The 17,645-nt window shown below is 35.7% G+C and overlaps 2 protein-coding genes across 5 annotated transcripts in view; one reads left to right on the forward strand and one right to left on the reverse strand.

Annotated features, from left to right (window-relative positions):
• The window catches only part of Sclt1 (sodium channel and clathrin linker 1), a 168,371-nt gene that overhangs the window by 50,260 nt on the left and 100,466 nt on the right, over positions 1-17,645 (reverse strand). For all 4 annotated transcript variants that reach the window (XM_010618878.3, XM_010618874.3, XM_010618875.2 and 1 more), the window contains 5 exons: positions 13,854-13,952; positions 10,803-10,874; positions 6,954-7,028; positions 4,895-5,040; positions 732-924 (listed from right to left, as the gene is read on the reverse strand). In XM_010618878.3, coding sequence (XP_010617180.1) covers positions 732-924; positions 4,895-5,040; positions 6,954-7,028; positions 10,803-10,874; positions 13,854-13,952 — 585 coding nt within the window. The remainder of the gene's footprint in view (positions 1-731; positions 925-4,894; positions 5,041-6,953; positions 7,029-10,802; positions 10,875-13,853; positions 13,953-17,645) is intronic.
• Positions 14,909-16,704, forward strand: LOC104858602 (ADP-ribosylation factor 1-like). Its single transcript, XM_033760001.1, has 2 exons — positions 14,909-14,961; positions 16,050-16,704. Exons 1-2 carry the CDS (start codon positions 14,909-14,911, stop codon positions 16,702-16,704), a joined length of 708 nt encoding a protein of 235 aa, XP_033615892.1.

The raw sequence follows: 17,645 nt of genomic DNA on the forward strand, positions 1-17,645 counted from the left end.
AATTAGGTTGGAATGTTACCTGAGTCATTGCAGCAGGAAAAAAAGGAAAACACTAGTACTACCATCTTGTATCCTTGGAAGATGTCACAAAGAATTACTTCCATATTTTACAGACGTTCCATGGAATAGAGAAAGGTAAATGAGATACTGATGTGCTTTTTGAAACTCCTTTAACCAGGTTATTATTTAGTAACTAGGTTACTAAAGCCTGTTAGCACAGAGTAAAAGGGAGACAAAAGACAGGGAAGTTTTATTTTTAGATGAGATTTTTGCCCCTTGCCTTCTTCCTGGCATGAAGGTTTTAAACTAGTTATGAGTGTTTCTCAAAGAATACTGACATATCACACTCTTACTGTTAGTTTTAGAGAAGTTCAATTCTGAGAGGCTATAATAAAGGGAGAAGAGAACAAAGTAGTCTGTAAAGTTATCTAATCTATGGTTTTGCCAGTACTGCTTAAATTGCTTTGGCAGGAATATCAGCATATTTCATGGTTTGAAAACAATGTTTTCGTGTGTGTGTGCAGATAATGAAGGCAATCATTTTCAAGTATGCTTGCCAAGTTTTACAATGACTGGTTAATACACTGAATTATGATTTCGTGCTATCCGATGAGAAGGGGAGAAAAAAGGTCTGAAAATGTTTTACTAAGTCTCTCTATACTTTTTTCTCTATTCTCTATACTCTGATTTTTCTCAAAACCACATCTAACTCTAATGAGTCTTGAAAATACCTTTAATTTGGCATTTTTTTGAGCCTCTAGAGCAATCTTTCTGAAATTCTCGGCTTCCTTGTATAACTGTTCATTTTCTTGCTGAAGTTTAAGCCTTTGTTCACTGACAAAGCCACAGTTCTCTCTTTCCGACTCCAACACATTTTGAAGTTTCTGAATCATTTCATGGGAACGTGATAGCTCTTCTGAGGAACTGATTAAAAAAAAAAAGAAACAAAAAAAGAGCTTTAAACTTAATAATCTGTAGTAGAAATTGACTGTCTACATTTCATGACTTATGTGATTTCAAAACATTATACAATACCAGGAAAATACATTTAATCTCACAATCTTAACTAAGAATAGATGAATTGAACTCACTCGTCTAGAAAATCAGTACGAAACTGCTTTGAAATATTTACAAAGAATCACTGTGGAAGGACTTTTCAAAGAACAAACAGTAAAAATGATGAAGTAGGGAGGTAACCAAAACTCCTCCATCAACCAACTCCAAAGGAAAACACAATAGGTGACTATATTACTAAATTATAATGATAAAATTTACTTTCATATATGTCTCAGAAATAGACTTTATAAGTTCTAGTTCTGAGTTAGATATGGTGGTGAAGTTTAAATTAAACATGCTTACAGTAAAATATACATTGCTATTAATCCTCCTCAAAATACTCCCCTTATTTTATTTATTTATTTTCTTTTTATTGAGTTTATTGGTACAGTCTTGGTATACAATACAGTTACATTCATTACTAGGATCCTGTACCTTTACATGACAGGTCCTGCTTCTCATTTTTTCCCCTTGTCCCCATCCTCCCTTCATCCCACCCATTTACAAACACTTTATTTCCATTTTTTCATTTTCTCATATTTTTTTCTTTTCCCTTGTCCCCTTATTTTAAACTTGTTTTAAACAAACTTATTCCAGTTCCTGTCACTTTCTGACACAGTTCTATAAAAGCAATTCTTTCGTGAATGTCTTTAGTTGTGCTGTTGTGGTTGACTTGATGTTACAAATCATTTAAAAATATTTACCTTTCTTGACTTTGGGGAAGATTCAGAAGTCTCATGGTGCCAGATCGTGTAAATAAGATAGATTGAGGACACACCGAAATGTTTTTACAATCCTGCCTTTCCATTGGATGGCACCATATTTTTGATTATACCTTGTAAAGACTCTCAGGAGAGGACGTTCTGAACTGCTTCAGAAAATAGCAAGAATGATGGGAAAAGTATATTCGAAGTAAGGGGTATTTTGAGTGGGATTAATTGCAATGTCTTCAACCGTAACAATTCTTTAAAATTGGGGGATTCACCATATATTTTGATCATAAATTATACAAACAACTTTCACATGGTTGCAGTTTTACCACCATGAATCACATCTTTCAGGCCTACTTTGAGAGTACAGCTAGCCCATATATGCCAATGCTTCAGATGGACACAGCGATTTCCTCTGACCTCTGCCATTCTAGATCGCTGTTTTCCCACCTCTTCCTACATTTTATAAGTTTTAATTCCTATATTAAATTCTTTATTCTCATATAGCTTGTAGCTCTTTTTTTCCTATCTAAACCTTGGCTAATAAAGTTTCTAATGAATGATGTATCAAGGCAATGGCAAAAAGGATGCTAATGTCAAAGATGCTAAAACCAGAAATAATCACACATATGGGCCTTCTAACAGAAGTTCACAATATCATCATCTATGAAATTTTCTTACAAAAAAAAAAAAATAAAAGAAAGACCAAATCAAGACTCTTGGTCTGATCACCAGTCTTTAGAAATTACATGGGAGGGAGAAACAGAGTGAATCACATTACACATATGTGCGTAATAAATGAAACTATACAGTACAAAATAACTGCTTTTTCAACAAATTATTTGAAGACCAGGAAAAAAAAAAAAGAACACTAAGACTAAAGGAGACTTAAGAAACATCACTCCTAGCATTCCTAAAGCCAGAAGTGTACAGGAAAACTCATAGACACTCAAGAGAAACCCTTTGAAGCAAGTGACTGTAACAAAACATTTATGAAGTATACTTTAAAGTGCATGTGAAAACTTACACAGGAAAAAACTCTATGTATATAGAGAATATGGGAAAGCCTTCACAGCTTCTTCACATCTTACTGAACACGTAAGAACTTGTACTGGAGAGAAGCACAACTGCTTGTAGAGAATCTGTGAAAGCATTTAGCCATTCACATTTCCTTATAAAAGCAAAAGAACTCCCCAAGGAATGCCTATGAATTATCTTCAGCCTTTACTGAACACTTAAAATTTTTGCTGGAGAGAAGCTTCCAGCATGTAAGGAACATGGGAAAGGGCCGGGGATTTAGCTCAGTGGTTTTGCCACCTGTACAAGGGCTTGAGTTCAATCCCCGGTACCAAAAAAAAAAAAAAAAAAAAAAAAAAAAAAAAAAAAGAACATGGGAAAGCTTTTCACCTAGTCTTCATATCTTATTCAATATATAAAGAGTCTTAAACATGTGAGGATACCTTACATAACATAAGAATCTAGCCTGGAGACAATCTATATGGAAGTAAGAAAAATGGAAAGGCGTTTATGTAGCCCTCATCCTTAGTACGTAAGCTCTCACACAGAAAAGTATTACGAGGTAATGAATGTAGGAAAGTCTTTAGGAAGTTTGCATTGGAGAAAAGCCCTATGAAGGTCAAGAATGCAGAAAAGACTTTATACGTTTAACAAACCTTAATAAATATGAATAAGCTTACAGCAGAGGGAAGACCAATTAGGTATACAAGGAACATAGAAAAGCTATAGTTGGCACTTAAAACAATATTTACATACAAACTCATATTGAAAAAAAACTACACATTCTATGAATTTAAAGAATGTAGAACAGATTGCAGCTACTATTCCTCTTTTTTTTAAAGCTACTATTCGTCTTGTAGGAAAGTCACAGGAATCCAAACTGGAGTAAAATATTATTAATGTAAGGAAGTAGTATGACCTTGGATTATTGCTTTTCCCTTTGGAAACATGAACCCATAAGGGAAAAAAGCTACATCAATATGAAGAATATGGGAAAGCCTTTATTTTTTACTTATATGTAAAAACTCATGAACGAACCTACAGCAGAGCAATATTTTACAAATATAGGAAATGTGGAAAAATATTAATTTCCTTCCTATCCCCGAGAAAAAATGTAAACATACAACTATAAAGAACCCTTATGAATACAAAAAATGTGGGAAAGCCTTCAGTTTTCCCTGGATAGTTAAGAAACATGCAAACTCACAGTTGAGAGAAACATTATGAATAAATAAAACAGGAAGTTTTCTGTCCCTGTATCCTTTCGGAAATATGTGAAAATTCACTGTGCAGAAAAACTTTTTATGAATATGTGGAACATAAAGAAGACTTCACTGATTTCTCTTTTATAGTACACAGAAAAACTCATACTGAAGAGAGACCTTGTGAATTGAAACAAATGTGGGATACTTTTATTCAATCCTCTTCCCTTAAGAGATACATGGGATATGTATATTGCAGAAAAATCCTATGAATACATGGTATAGAGGTCTTCATGACCCTTTGCTTAGTATATGTAAGAAGAGTCATAATGAATTAAATTGGTTTCTCTTGCTTACTTTAGAAGTAATAATACAAGCAGATTATCTGGGTAGAAAACTGAAAATTACACATAGTATTTATGAAACAAATCTGCAGAATCTCCTGTTGGAAAAAAATTATTAACTAACTTAAGTATTAGTATGAAGTTTAAAGAAACATTGACAGAGAGAAAAATGTAAAATAAACCTTTTATAATGGATCCATTCTATCATAAATTTATCATTTTAATAGATACTTTAATAAACATGATTGATCATCACAGAATATTTAATGACACAAAAGTAATACTAAGTACAAGTAGTATAAAAGCAATGCTTAGGAATAAGTTAATTTAACAGCTACATATGAATGAAAATTCTATATAACTGCTAGAAATGGTAAATTTAAAATAAAATGGTATGCTGTTAAATCTTCCTGAAGTTTTCAGAAATAATCTTAAAAAATTGGTCCTTTCATTTTTTCCCCTTGTCCCTTTCAAAATAACATGAGTCCTATAAATAATGTTAGAGAACCTGTCAGAAATCATGTGAATTGTAAAGATACTCTAACAAAACCAAAAGAAAACTTACTTAATTTCAAGTTGTTTTATTCTATTTTCTGCTCTCTTAAGTTTTAGCTCAAGATCATCTTTTGAACGCTCAGCAATGATACATCTTTGGTGCATTTCTTCCAGTTTTCTGTAATCACTTTCAGTCCCTCTACCTTCACGGTAAGTCTGTAGAAGAGGTTTAGATGTATATTACCATTCAGAAGGAAATATTTGGTGTGAAGAAAGTATACGGTTTAGAAATGATAAGAAATTAAAAAAAAACCATGATCACAAGTTTGTCTATTCCCACTGTAACATATTACAACACATCAGTGATTAATTTTGGTTGTTTCATGTTTACAAAATGAAATGCCCAAAATGAAATATAAAAGTATAAAATAATTGAGATATAAAGTTTTTATTTAAAAGGAACTATTCATGTCCATTGTAAATTATTCTAATAATACAGAAATGTAAAGTAGCTGAAAGTAAAAAGAAAATCTGAATGTCAATTTAGAGATAACCACTTCAGAGTATTTTTTTTTTTTGATAAGCATACTTCAAGACAATGATCTAATTTAAATAGAAAATATGCTGTGGGGCAATGAGAAGAATTATCTGAAAAGGACCCTGGAACCTCACCCTGGGTCACCTGGACAATAACTTAGCTGGAATGGGAGATCCCCCTTTCATTAGCAGCTGTACCTCAGATTAAATTGCCATGAGGTTGGCAATTTCCTCTCACAGAACAAGGGCTGAAACACTGCATGGCCAAGTAACCCATGGCTTCCCTACTGAGAAGCCCAGGCTGTCACTCCTGTTCTATCGAAAGGTAGAAGATCAGCGCTTCATTGTTCCACTGCTGGGATACAGAACTATACCGCAGTCCCAGCAGCACTATGACCTTGGCGTGCTTGTCCATGGGACCCTGAGAGAACACGGAGCTGTGCCTGTGCCTTCTTTCTGTCCACTGCCTTTCGCTTTAAAGCTTCTACATTGCCCCAGTAAAGATGATTCCTTAACCGATGCCATGTAACATGTAACATTAAAAATTCCTCTCAAACCCTGGTGGGTACAGCAGCTGGCAATCTAAACAGGGCCTGTTTTATAGAAACTAAGAAAGATCCGCCTTGCAAGACAGTAGTAGCCAATAGAGTCCTTTGAGCACATACATTTTTTTTCCTATAAGTGGAATTGTATATTGTGGAATGTTCTGCTTTGTAAATTACTGTTTTACTGTCCAGTGTTGGCCTGAGATTTAATAACGTGAATATTTCACGCGATTTTTATGCTATGTACCTCATCTCTGAAAATCAAATTCTGATTCTATTATTTTTTTTTAAACATTGGACAAGTTACTTAACCTTGCTATGAAAGTTCCTAATACAGCATCTAAAAGTATGGGGCTGGGGATTTAACTTAGTGGTTCTGCCGATTGCCTGGCAAGCACAAGGTCCTGAGTTCGATCTCTGGTACCAAAAAACAAAAAACAAAACAAAACAAATAAACCAAAAAAGACAGTATATATGTGCTCTCATTTGATCTTCCTTTCTTTTCCCAAAGTACTTCAAAAGACTGATATATTTATTGCTAAAAACATATGCAGGACCAGAAAATAAATTATAAAGTATTGTACAGATTTCTCCAGATAGTCTTTTGAATGTCATTGGGGTAAATATTTTCCCTAATTATTGAACTTTTAAAAGGTAACTATTATAGCAATGTTATAATTTTCTGTTTATACATGCTGTTTGTATTTATGGATGGCCTCCTAACCCTAGTAAGAGTTGACATAAAATTAAAAAAAGACAAGACAGACAAAATGAAATTTATTATTGGGGTGAAATTTAAGGAAGAAATACAACTACTTCATAAAATTTGTATCTGTAAGTACAAAATTCAGAGAATATGGCCAGATTTAGAAAGAAAAGTACAGGGGCAATAATATTGAAATGCAGACTCTGACTATATTCCAAAAAAATAAAAAACACTCACTTCTAAATACAAGGATTGCTAGTAGACAGTGTGAGGAAAGCAAATAGTAATGTGGAATATGTGTAGTTGGGTTTTAGGTAGTTATATTTCCTTTTTCTTTTTACCTTTTCTAGTTCTTCTTCCACAGCTTTTTTTTCCCTAATGCATCGTTCAATTTGGCTTTGTTTTTCATCACACTCCTGTAAATTCAAATCATAATACAAGTAAATGTATTTGGTAACATCTTAAGAAAAATGAGAAAAAATGGAGAAACAAAATGATTCATTCATAACAGGAACATCAAGGCTATGTTATAACAAAATAGTCACTAAAAACAAACCAAAACCAAACAAAGCAAGACTATCTTCCAAGAGCTATTTCAGGGTTTCAGAAATTGTTTCTAGGTATAGGGTCCCAAGGGGCTCTAACTAAACAGACCGGCTGGGACACACAGGTTGGGCAAGTCAGGATGAAAAAATGAACAGAGTCACCATCTCATGTTAAAGCTTTTCTTTTCATATATTCATCAATTTTTTTTTTTAAAGTCAGTGTAGAATTGGATAGTGGCATAATATCCTAAGGGACAACCTATGGCTTAAGAAGTACACAGGTATGTAAATTCTAAAAAAGTTTTATTTTTGTTTTTTGATAATATTTATTGTTAATTTATCATCTCTATGCTGTTTATATATTTTAACATCTCTTCATACAGTTTTTCATGGGAAATTACAAGTATAAAGAATTTCTCATTATCCAACGAGTACAACATTTCAAAATTCGTGAAAGGAGTCTCCACTAAATATTCCTGGCACTGTAAATTTGACATTCCTAACACTCACTTATCTTCTTTGTAAAAATGACTCAAATATCCAGATTTCTTCATTTCTGATAATACCACTGTTTTTCTCCAAACAAAAGGTATTTGTCTTTTGATTATGCTTCTCCTTCTGTGTTTTTAACGCCTCCTATAACACTTGCAACAACAGTATATATTGGTAACACAGTCGGATCACAGTTGTGGATTGACACATGGTATAGAAAGAAAGGATGTAATTTGTATGCTACACCGAATACACCACGTTACATGGACAAATGGTGACGGCTGAGAGAATGGTTTACGTGGGGTCGCAAAGGTGAAACAGAAGTCAAAATCTGTAGAGCATTGTCATACTAATTCTACTGAAAATGCAGTATAATAACGAAGCAAGCATTAAAAATCATTACGAAGCTTTTTAGAGATATTTGCTAATCAACACTGATATGCCTACCTTTGAGGGAAATATGACAAAATGTGATAACAGAATTTTTTTAGTTTTCAAGAAATACTAAGAGCCAATGACTTATAGGCCATGATTTGTGGCTCCTATGTAATTAAACAGATATCAACAATAAAAAGACAATCTAAATTTCTGTGTAGTGCTTAGAAATGAAAAATATGGACTTTCCAAAAATTCATAGATCTGAGAAAAGATCTTGGCACAAGTTTTATTTTACTTCTCTATATTTGGGCATTTTATAATTAATATTCTTCCCCATTTACTGTAGATGAATAGCAGTCTGCCACGCGGTATGATTAAAAGCTTGAGTATTCTTAAGAGAAACCGTATCTTAAAGGAGAAATAAAAATTATTAGATGTGTGTTGGTCTCCAAAGGAAGACATACAATTTGGACTGCACTGCCTCTCGCCTTGTCTTAATCTATTAAAAATTCTACACACTAACCTAAAATACAAAGTTTTCTTCCTCCTTTCTGCAAGCACAGCTTAATTTTGGGTTAGCCATAGTATGTTTAACTTTCTCTTAGACTAGGATGGCACAATTGCTATTTAATGATAAAAAACAATAACTGGCATCATTATTAAGCTTGAGAATACAGGTCAGGTTTTCTGAGAAAACTTGCTTTTCAAAGTAAATGAAAAAAAATGTCTCCCTTCAAATGTTTTCTAATATATTTACCATATTAATCACCTTTCAATTAGATAGTACAATTTTCCCCACAGAATCAACATGATATCAGATAATGTTTCATATCTTTAGAAAAATCACTTAGCTATGAAATAAAATCGTTTTTACTATAAATCATAAAATATACTTTTTAAAATAAACTGAAATTGTCAAAATGACTATAAGGTGAGTGTAATACAGCTGTGGTTGTTACACGCCTAACAACAAATATTTTTTTAAAAGTTCTAGCAGGGTGTAGCTAGTTCTTTTTCCTTTGGAAAAAGAGAACAAATATTCACTCCCTTGCAGAGTTTACAGCCCATTACATGATCTCAGACTGGGGTAAAGACGCCATTATTTCTATTTTTTCACAATGATGTGAGTCTTTTGATAATTATCCCATGATAGAGAACAGATAAAATAACAGGGTGATAGAAAAGAAGCAAAGCTGCCTAACAGCAAAGAATTGAACATGACTAATTAGCCATACTGCATCCCATTAATTTTACACAATTCCCACATAATTAAAACAAATGACATTAAACAAACAAATAAAAACTAACACTGTTCTCAGTTCTATTATATTCGGGACCAACACACAATGATTAAGTCTTATAATGTACACTACAGAGTTTGTAAAATGTAGAAAAGATGTGATCCCTTTTTCAGAAGTATGTAAATATCATTTAGTAGATAAATATTTGTTTAAAAATGTGCTTTGCAAAACACTGTATTAGGCAGTGGGGAAACTGAAGGAAGAGGTAAGATACCCATGGAGAGAAAGAGCAGGACTACATGAGTGGGTGTGCACTCAACAAATACTATCACATAATATATATTGTGCGATATAATTCATTGCTGAATTTTGTCACTGAGAAATGATATAAGGATTCAGAAATGATGAGTTCCTAAAGGTGTAAATATCCTTCCAGTTCTGAGAAATTCTTATATTTCTATTAATCTATTAAATGATGATTTAATCAAATCTTCAAGATAAATTTATCTTCCTAATACAATATCTTGTCACACAAATACTCACTTCCTCTCCCATTTTTCCTACTTATCCTTCAGTATGAATTGTTTTGGTGTCATTTTCCTGTCTTTCTTCCCCCTCCCTGTCACACATTACTGCCTCCCCACAATCTGAACCCACAGGGTGGTGGCTCTCTCGCTTTCTCTCTCTCTCTCCCTGGTCTAAACTCAAGCGGGTGGTAGGAGCTACAACTGGGTGTCATAATGGCATTCTGTGCGTTCTGTGTCAAAGAGAAGTAATTACATAAAATGTCATGGATGCTATCTTTCCTGGTAGACCATATAGGACTAGACTGCAAAAAACACGTCTATCTGTGTTTTCATGTTTTTCCTGGCACCTAGCATAGCTCATAACTTAATCAGTATATTTTGAATAAACAAATGCCCAATAGCATATTTCTTTTCCTTTAAAATAAGCAATATTTTAGGAAAATGGATACATACTGAAGATATACTCCTAAGTGAAATAAATAAGGCACACGTGTAAATACCGAATAGTTTCCCTGGTGTGAATAATCTGCAATAATACATAAGATCCTAATAAGATTACTGACATTTAGAAATGGGAAGAAAGGAGCTAAAGGTGTAGGGAAGGTGGGATGGGCAGGGGAAGGTTTAAAAAGGGAAAAGAAAAAAAATGCGAGATAATGAAAAGATGAAAATAAAGTGTTTGTAGATCGGGAGGGGAGGAGGGGGTGAAGGGAGGGCAGAGACAAGGGGAAAAAATGAGAACCAAGACTTGTCATGTAGAGGTACAAGATCCCAACAATGAATGTAACTGTGCTGTATCCCTAAAATGTACCAATAAACTCAATTAAAGCTGAAAAAAAAAAAGCAATATTTAGAAGAAAATATTCATATAGTCTTCTTCTTTCTCCCTCCCTCCCTTTTTTTCTTACTTATGGTGCTTGTGATTGAACCCAGGGCCTTGTGCATACTAGGCAAGTACTCTACCACTAAGCTACATCCCCAGGCTTCAACATAGGCTTCTAACATACCATTTGAAGAGCTGAAAGTTCTTCAGTTAATTGAGCAATCTGTACTTGAAACTGCTTTTTGATGTTTTCAACCTGTAAAAGAAGACATTATAAATTATTTAGGTAATAAATAATGATTAATATCTGATAAAAATTTAGTATAATTTTATAAAACATTGATAAAAATTTAGAATAACAGTCACATAATAATTTTATATAATAGTTTGAATAAAGTTGTAACTTATAGGTCATAAAAGATAAATAAGCACACAAGGTACGCAGTAACCAAGAATTTGTCAAGACTAGAGAGAGAAAAGGATGATACTTCCAATGTAACGTGTTTTTCTAGCAATATTTTATCATTATTAGAAATAAAAACATAAAATTTAATTATGAATTCCCTTAAAACACTGATTAAAATAATTAGCTGTTAGTATAAAATACATTTTAGGAAAGTAAGTATATTCTCCAAAACTAAAGATTTTTGAGAAAATTGGCATTATTTTATATTTTTGTAAATCTCCTTAATGTCTAGCTGAATAGAAGAAAGCTAGTTTCTCATACCTGCTTCTGTATTCAACCTGTTGTGTTTCTGTATATTATGCAATTTTTGGTTCCAATTTTTTTTCCCTGTACCGGGAATTGAACTCAGGACCTCGCACTTGCCAGGCAGGCACAGCACTATTGAGCTGACTCCCCAGCCCAATTACACAACTTTAAGAAAACAACACTGCACACTCACGAGAGAGTGAGAGTGAAAAACGTTGAGTATTACATAATTATGAAAGTAGGTATGGTCTTGCAGAATCCCTGAACAACACTTTGAAAACTGTTGCCATGGAGCCAAGCAAGAGAAAAGTGGAGGAACTGAGGATATAGCTCAGTGTTACAGCTCTTGCCTAGCATGAGAGGAGGCCTGGGTGTCATCCCCCATGCTGGAGGGGGATAGGAAAGCAAATTCACCCACTGAAAATGTAATTAAAACTTTAAAGGCACCTTTATTTTACAAATATAAAGTCATTGTTGTAAAGCACATCACATTCTAGGATTAAATAAATTACATTTTAGGTCATCTTTATTTGAGTTGACATTGAACTATCTTCAGAACCAGTGCAATTTGGGTGTATTCTGAAAATTCAGAGTATTCTGAAGAATGGTCACGTCGCAGGATGGCTCCAAAGACAATAATTTTCCCTAATTGCTAGTCATGTTTTAAAAGAGGAGTGTGAATAATACTGATGCTGATGGCATATCATCAGTAAATGCCTATGATCCAAAAAATCTTGGAAATTTTTATAGTTATCGTATAAAATTATAAATTATTTAAAAACATAATAGAAATTTTCTTTGGAACAATTACAACACTGTTACATACTTTATTTGCTTAATTAGTGAGTCATCTTTTTGGAAGGTCTATCAAACATTATATATGGTTCTATTTAAAGTTATATAATTTGATGTTGAATTTTCCTACAAATTAAAGATTAAGATATTAAGGATCAGTCAGTCTCTTCTGTCAGTGATAATACAGCTTAGTACATAATGAGCATTATGTATTAGGAACTGTTCAGAATGCCTCATGTTATACGTTATTATGTCCCTCACTCTTATAACGAGCCCGTGAGGTAGTTATCATCTCCACTACAGATGAGCAAGCCTGTGTGTTATACGTTAGATCTAAAATGTCCTCCGTAACGCTTTATGTGAATGGCTTGTTTCCCAGAAAAGCGTTATTAGGAGGTGGCAGAACCTTTAAGAAGTGGAGTCTAGTGGGAGGTCTTCAGGTTCTTGGGTGCATGGCCTTGAAGAGGAGAGTGGAATCCGAGCCACTTCCTCTTCCTCTCATTCACTTTCTAGCCATGAGCTAAGTGATTCTGTTCCAACATATGCTTCTGCCATGATGTGCTGCCTCACTGCAGGCCTAGAAGCAATGGGGCCACCCAATCATGCACTGACGACTGAACCATGATCCAAAGTAAGCTTGCTGTCTTCATAAACTGATTATCCCAGGCATCCATTATAGCAATGGAAAGCTAACACTGAGGCAGAGAGAAGGTAAAACATAAATATTCCCATAATATAAAAATTTTGATTCTTATAAACATAGTTATGCCTGTCACATAATTTCTAAAATGTGTTCATTTCTTTGTTTAAAACTGAGAGAGCTAAGTTGAGGGTTTATGACAACAATACAGTGCATATTTTGAAATATTTTATATTAATGATAGCAAATTCAGCTGAATGAAACTATTGATACTCTGTGAAAGGCGAACTCTTGAAGTTGATAGTGCATCATCTGTGAACCGTACTCCATAGGAAATTTTCTAGGGTTAGTATCTGATGAAAAAATATAAAACACTGTTGCATGGAACAAATACATATGACTATAAGGTAGTTCACTGTGTTGAGGTTCTAAAGGCCATGCAGAGACTAATATTCCTCTCTCACAATAACCTCATTTTATTTATGTAAACATTTCCTTCTGTAGTTTTATTAGTAAGGACATTGACTGAGTAAACTGTAATGTACATTAATGAGAAACAGAAATAGCAAAGGCCAACGATGGTGCAAGTCATGATTCAAACTTAAAAGTAAACAATGTTTTATTTTTTTTTTAATTGGATTTGTTTGAGAACTGAGATATAAGCATTTTCATACTAAAAACAGAAGCATTTTTATATTTTATATCCTGGATAGAAATATGTGAAAAATTTTTCATCATATATAAATTATATTATGTATATATTTTGTTGGTTTATAAAATACTCTGAAATTTCACATACTGCAGAAATATAAAATGTAAAGGTCTCTCATTATTCTAGTTATTAACTGGTATATCATAACGTGATTCATGTTAATGATTTAATATAGTCATAAAATGCACACAAGTGCTTTAAAAGTATTTAGATATTATTCAGTCTTTAGTTGGAACTTAAAACTTGAATTTAAAATTTTTGTTTTGTTTTTGGTACTGGGGATTGAACTTTGGCCCTTGCACTTGTGAGGCAGGCGCCAGAACCACTGAGCTAAATCCCCAGCCCTTGAATTAAAAAAAAATTTAAAACCCTTTACCTCTTTCCTGGTTCTAATACCAGAATCTTGTATGAGCTGAGAAAATACTTCTTTCATTTTCTCTTTATCTTCTTCTCTTTGCTTCTTTTCAAGTAGAACCTTCAGAAAATAATCGTTTCATGTTATAGGTGACATCATCATTAAGATAACATATCAAAAAAGCTAGCCAGTAATCACTTTTTTTAAGAGTTAACTTATCACTCCAAATTTCTGGGATATCTCTAACTGAACTTGCCTCTGTCATGAAAGATATTTATTTTTCTTACCCACACCTACCATTGTCCTAATTCCTTTCTTTTTCTTATACTGGAGATTAAACCCAGGGCCTCTTGCACATTAGTCAAGAATTTTAGCACTGAACTAAATTGGCCCAGAATTTTGAAATCAGTCTTGCTAAATTAACTGGGCTGGGCTCAAACTTGGGTTCCTCTTGCCTCAGACCCCTGAATAGTTGATTATAGACATGCATCAATATACAATGCCCAGAGTTTTTAAAAAAGTTAGTTTTCTTTGGCATTTATTTCAGTGAGCATTGCCATCAATCTTCTAATCTCTACAGACTTAAGAACTGTTTTTAATTTCCCTTCTTTTTCAAGCCCCTATACAAAGTAACTCATCTTATCTAGGTCTGGTATTCTTGGAAAAGTCTGCTTCGCTTTTATAAATACACTACTTGATATTGATACCATTCAAATTACGTTCCTCTTTACCTCATACCTTGACCACTGAAGATGCATGGATTTTGTCTCTTTGATGTGTTTTTAAGAGTGGACCACTCAAGACTCAGTTCTCGGTTTTCTTCTCTACCTATCTATATCCATCCCTGGGTGATCTAACCAAATATTCTGATTTTAAATATCACTTCAATGCTGACAATTTTCAACTTTACATCTCTAATCAAAACATCTGAGTTAGGAACTCCTGTAATTAGGCCAGACTGAATGTCTTCTTTTCTGCACACAGTAAGGGGTCCTGTGGGTTGACCTGACCATCTCATCTCCCAATGACCAAGCACATTCTCTTCTCTGGGGTTTAAAACTGTTTTGAGGAATATCATGGTAGTGCAGAGGAAGCAGCACTCACAGAGAACTCTGAGATACTTACCAAGGTCAGTGCACAAGTACATGGTAGAGGCACCACGCACTGGAATACAACTTGAATAGAATAGCAAAGAGTTGAAATGCAAAAAAACGGAAAAGCAAGGATAAGAAGTGAAGCTCCTTCTCAACCTAGGTGCTGCTCCCAGCACATGTCAAGGTGTAGGGTCAGTGCCATTCTATAAACTGCACCAAGCTTTTAGGGAAAGATTCTGGGGTTGGGTATGGCAATGGCTGTAGCTGCACTCAACTAACATGCTGTTGCTTGCGGAGCTGGCCCAGCCATGCACTTCTCACTCTGAGACATGACACAGAGTACGTGATAATAACAGGAAAATTCTTTTCCATCCTTGGGCTCTGTTCCCAGGGCAAGTCCAGAAACCAAGCCATTCTAAGGACTGAGTCAGAGCTGTAAGAGATGAAAGACACATTGGATGATCTTGGCTGGGGTTTTTTCTTGGGTAGAAGAGACAAGCACCAAAGAAGAACTCAGAGATTTGGGGCAACTGGGACATGCAGGGATAAGAAGTGGAGAGAAACACCCTTTCTGAAAAAAAGCATTCCTAACCTGGAATGCCACTGAAATCACAGGGTTTGAGGAAGCTGAGATAAGGGATTTCTAGGGATGGAGAGAGGACAAAGTGGAGCATCCTACAACGTGTGGCTGGGTGAGAACCCTGGGCTGAGACTTCCTGGAGGGAGCAGAGTAAATAAATGTCTGGCCACTGAGAATGTTAGACCCCAAACACCATGGGCTAAAGACAGTGGCAGCAAAAAAAACCAAAACCAAAACTAAAAACAAACAAACAAAAAACCCAAAAAAACAAAAAACTGTGCAGGAACACAGCACAATCAATAAAACAAGCCAATTGCTACCCTTCCTCCTTTTCTTTTGTTTTGCCTGTTGCCTCTTTATCAGTAATTTTTTGTATGACAAAAGCCAATCTTTTTATACATGTATATATGGGTATATCTGTGAATTATATCTGTGGTTTTCTGCTTTAACTCCACAACACCCTACCTTGTTTTATCATATATTCCCACACCAAAAGTTGCTCATTAGGAGTATCTAAATTTGTTTGATTAACAACTGGATAAGAAAAGGACCCTCATCAGTGCTGCCATCTTGTGGGAGCGAAACCAATGCCTGGCTCAGAGCAGCCACTGCTGAGGTCTCTGGCCAGTGTCACTGCCAGGAATCCATAAGGATAGGGAATATCTTCGTGAACCTCTTCAAGGGCCTCATTGGCAAAAAAGAAATTCAAATTCTCATGGTGGGCCTGGATGCTGCCAGGAAGACGATGATTCTGTATAAACTGAAGCTTGGTGAAATTGTGACCACCATTCCTACTATAGGTTTCAGTGTTGAGACTGTCAAACACAAGAGCATCAGCTTTACCGTGTGGGTTGTGGGTAGCCAGGACAAGATCCGGCCACTGTGGAGCCACTACTTCCAGAACACCCAAGGCTGGATCTTTGTGGCAGATAGCAATGACAGAGAGTGTGTGAATGAGGCTCGTGCAAAGCTCATGAGGATGCTGGCCAAGGACAAGCTCCAGGATGCCATCCTCCTTGAGTGTGCCAACAAGCAGGACCTCCCCAATGCGATGAATGCAGCTGAAATCACAGACAAGCTGGGGCTGCACTTTCTACACCACAGGAACTGGTATACTAAGACAGCCTGTGCCACCAGTGGGGATGGGCTCTACGAAGGACTGGACTGGCTGTCTAATCAGCTCTGGAATCAGAAGTGACTAGAATCCCCCTTCCCCTCACTTCCTCCTCTCCGTCTCCTGCTTTCCTCTTATGTGGCAAATGTGTGACTCCGTGCTCCTGAGTGCCAGAAGCTGTCTCCATGGGCTGGTCACAGTGTGCTTGCACTCTGCTGTACATGTGTAGGCACAGCCTTCATCCAGGTTTTTATTTAATGTAAATGTTTCTGTTTCCACTGAGGCAGTTTCTGGTACTCCTATGCAATATTACTCAGCTTTTTTATTGTTTAAAAACAAAAAAAGAATCAACTCACTGTCAGTACTGAGCAGGGATTTGGGTGCACGGGCTCTTCGCCTGCAGGAGCCACTGGGCTGTAAGACTGGAATAAGGATCCTTTTGCTTTTTAACCCAAACTCAGTGCATTTTTAAAAATAGTAAAAAATTACAAGATGAGGGGAACACTTGAACACACAGGAGACTATGCTGAGTGTAGGTTTTGCAGTTCGACCTGAACACTAGTCATAAGATCGGCTGTTCCGCTAGGAATGCAAGAGATGTGATGAATTCCATCTGCTGCGTAGTCAAAGTAGAGACCCTGTGGCCCACCTGTCTTTGGGTCTCCTGCATTCCATAGCATTGTGCCTGTGCTCACGCTCACACGGTCCCCTCAGGATAGGCTGGGAGGGCTGTGATGGTGGTGTGGGGACCAGCCTCGCCCTCACCCTTGCCCAGTGTAGCTGGGGTGGCGGGCCCTGTTCTCAGTGCCCATTCAGACACGGTGGCCAAAGTCTGGATCTCACCAGCAGGAGCGTGTGGAAGCTGGGTTGGTTGGTCTACTCCAGACTACAGTCCCCGAGCACCCCCACCTCCATGTGTGAGGTAGCTTCCTCCCTTAGCCTGTAAGGGCCCGATTTGCCATCAGAAAAGATGACCTCTACTTTTTTCAGACAAAGGTCTACCATCTAGAATACATAAGGAACTT

This window comes from Fukomys damarensis, unplaced genomic scaffold (genome assembly GCF_012274545.1).
Source record: "Fukomys damarensis isolate Sample0158 unplaced genomic scaffold, DMR_v1.0_HiC HiC_scaffold_38, whole genome shotgun sequence".
Taxonomy (NCBI): Eukaryota; Metazoa; Chordata; class Mammalia; order Rodentia; family Bathyergidae; genus Fukomys; species Fukomys damarensis.

Excerpts from the sequence above, each read along its gene's own strand:
- LOC104858602 (XM_033760001.1), top strand. The coding sequence starts at position 14,909 with ATGGTAGTGCAGAGGAAGCAGCACTCACAGAGAACTCTGAGATACTTA. Across the intron at positions 14,962-16,049 it reads ACTCTGAGATACTTACCAAG|AAAAGGACCCTCATCAGTGC; the intron begins GTCAGTGCACAA and ends CAACTGGATAAG.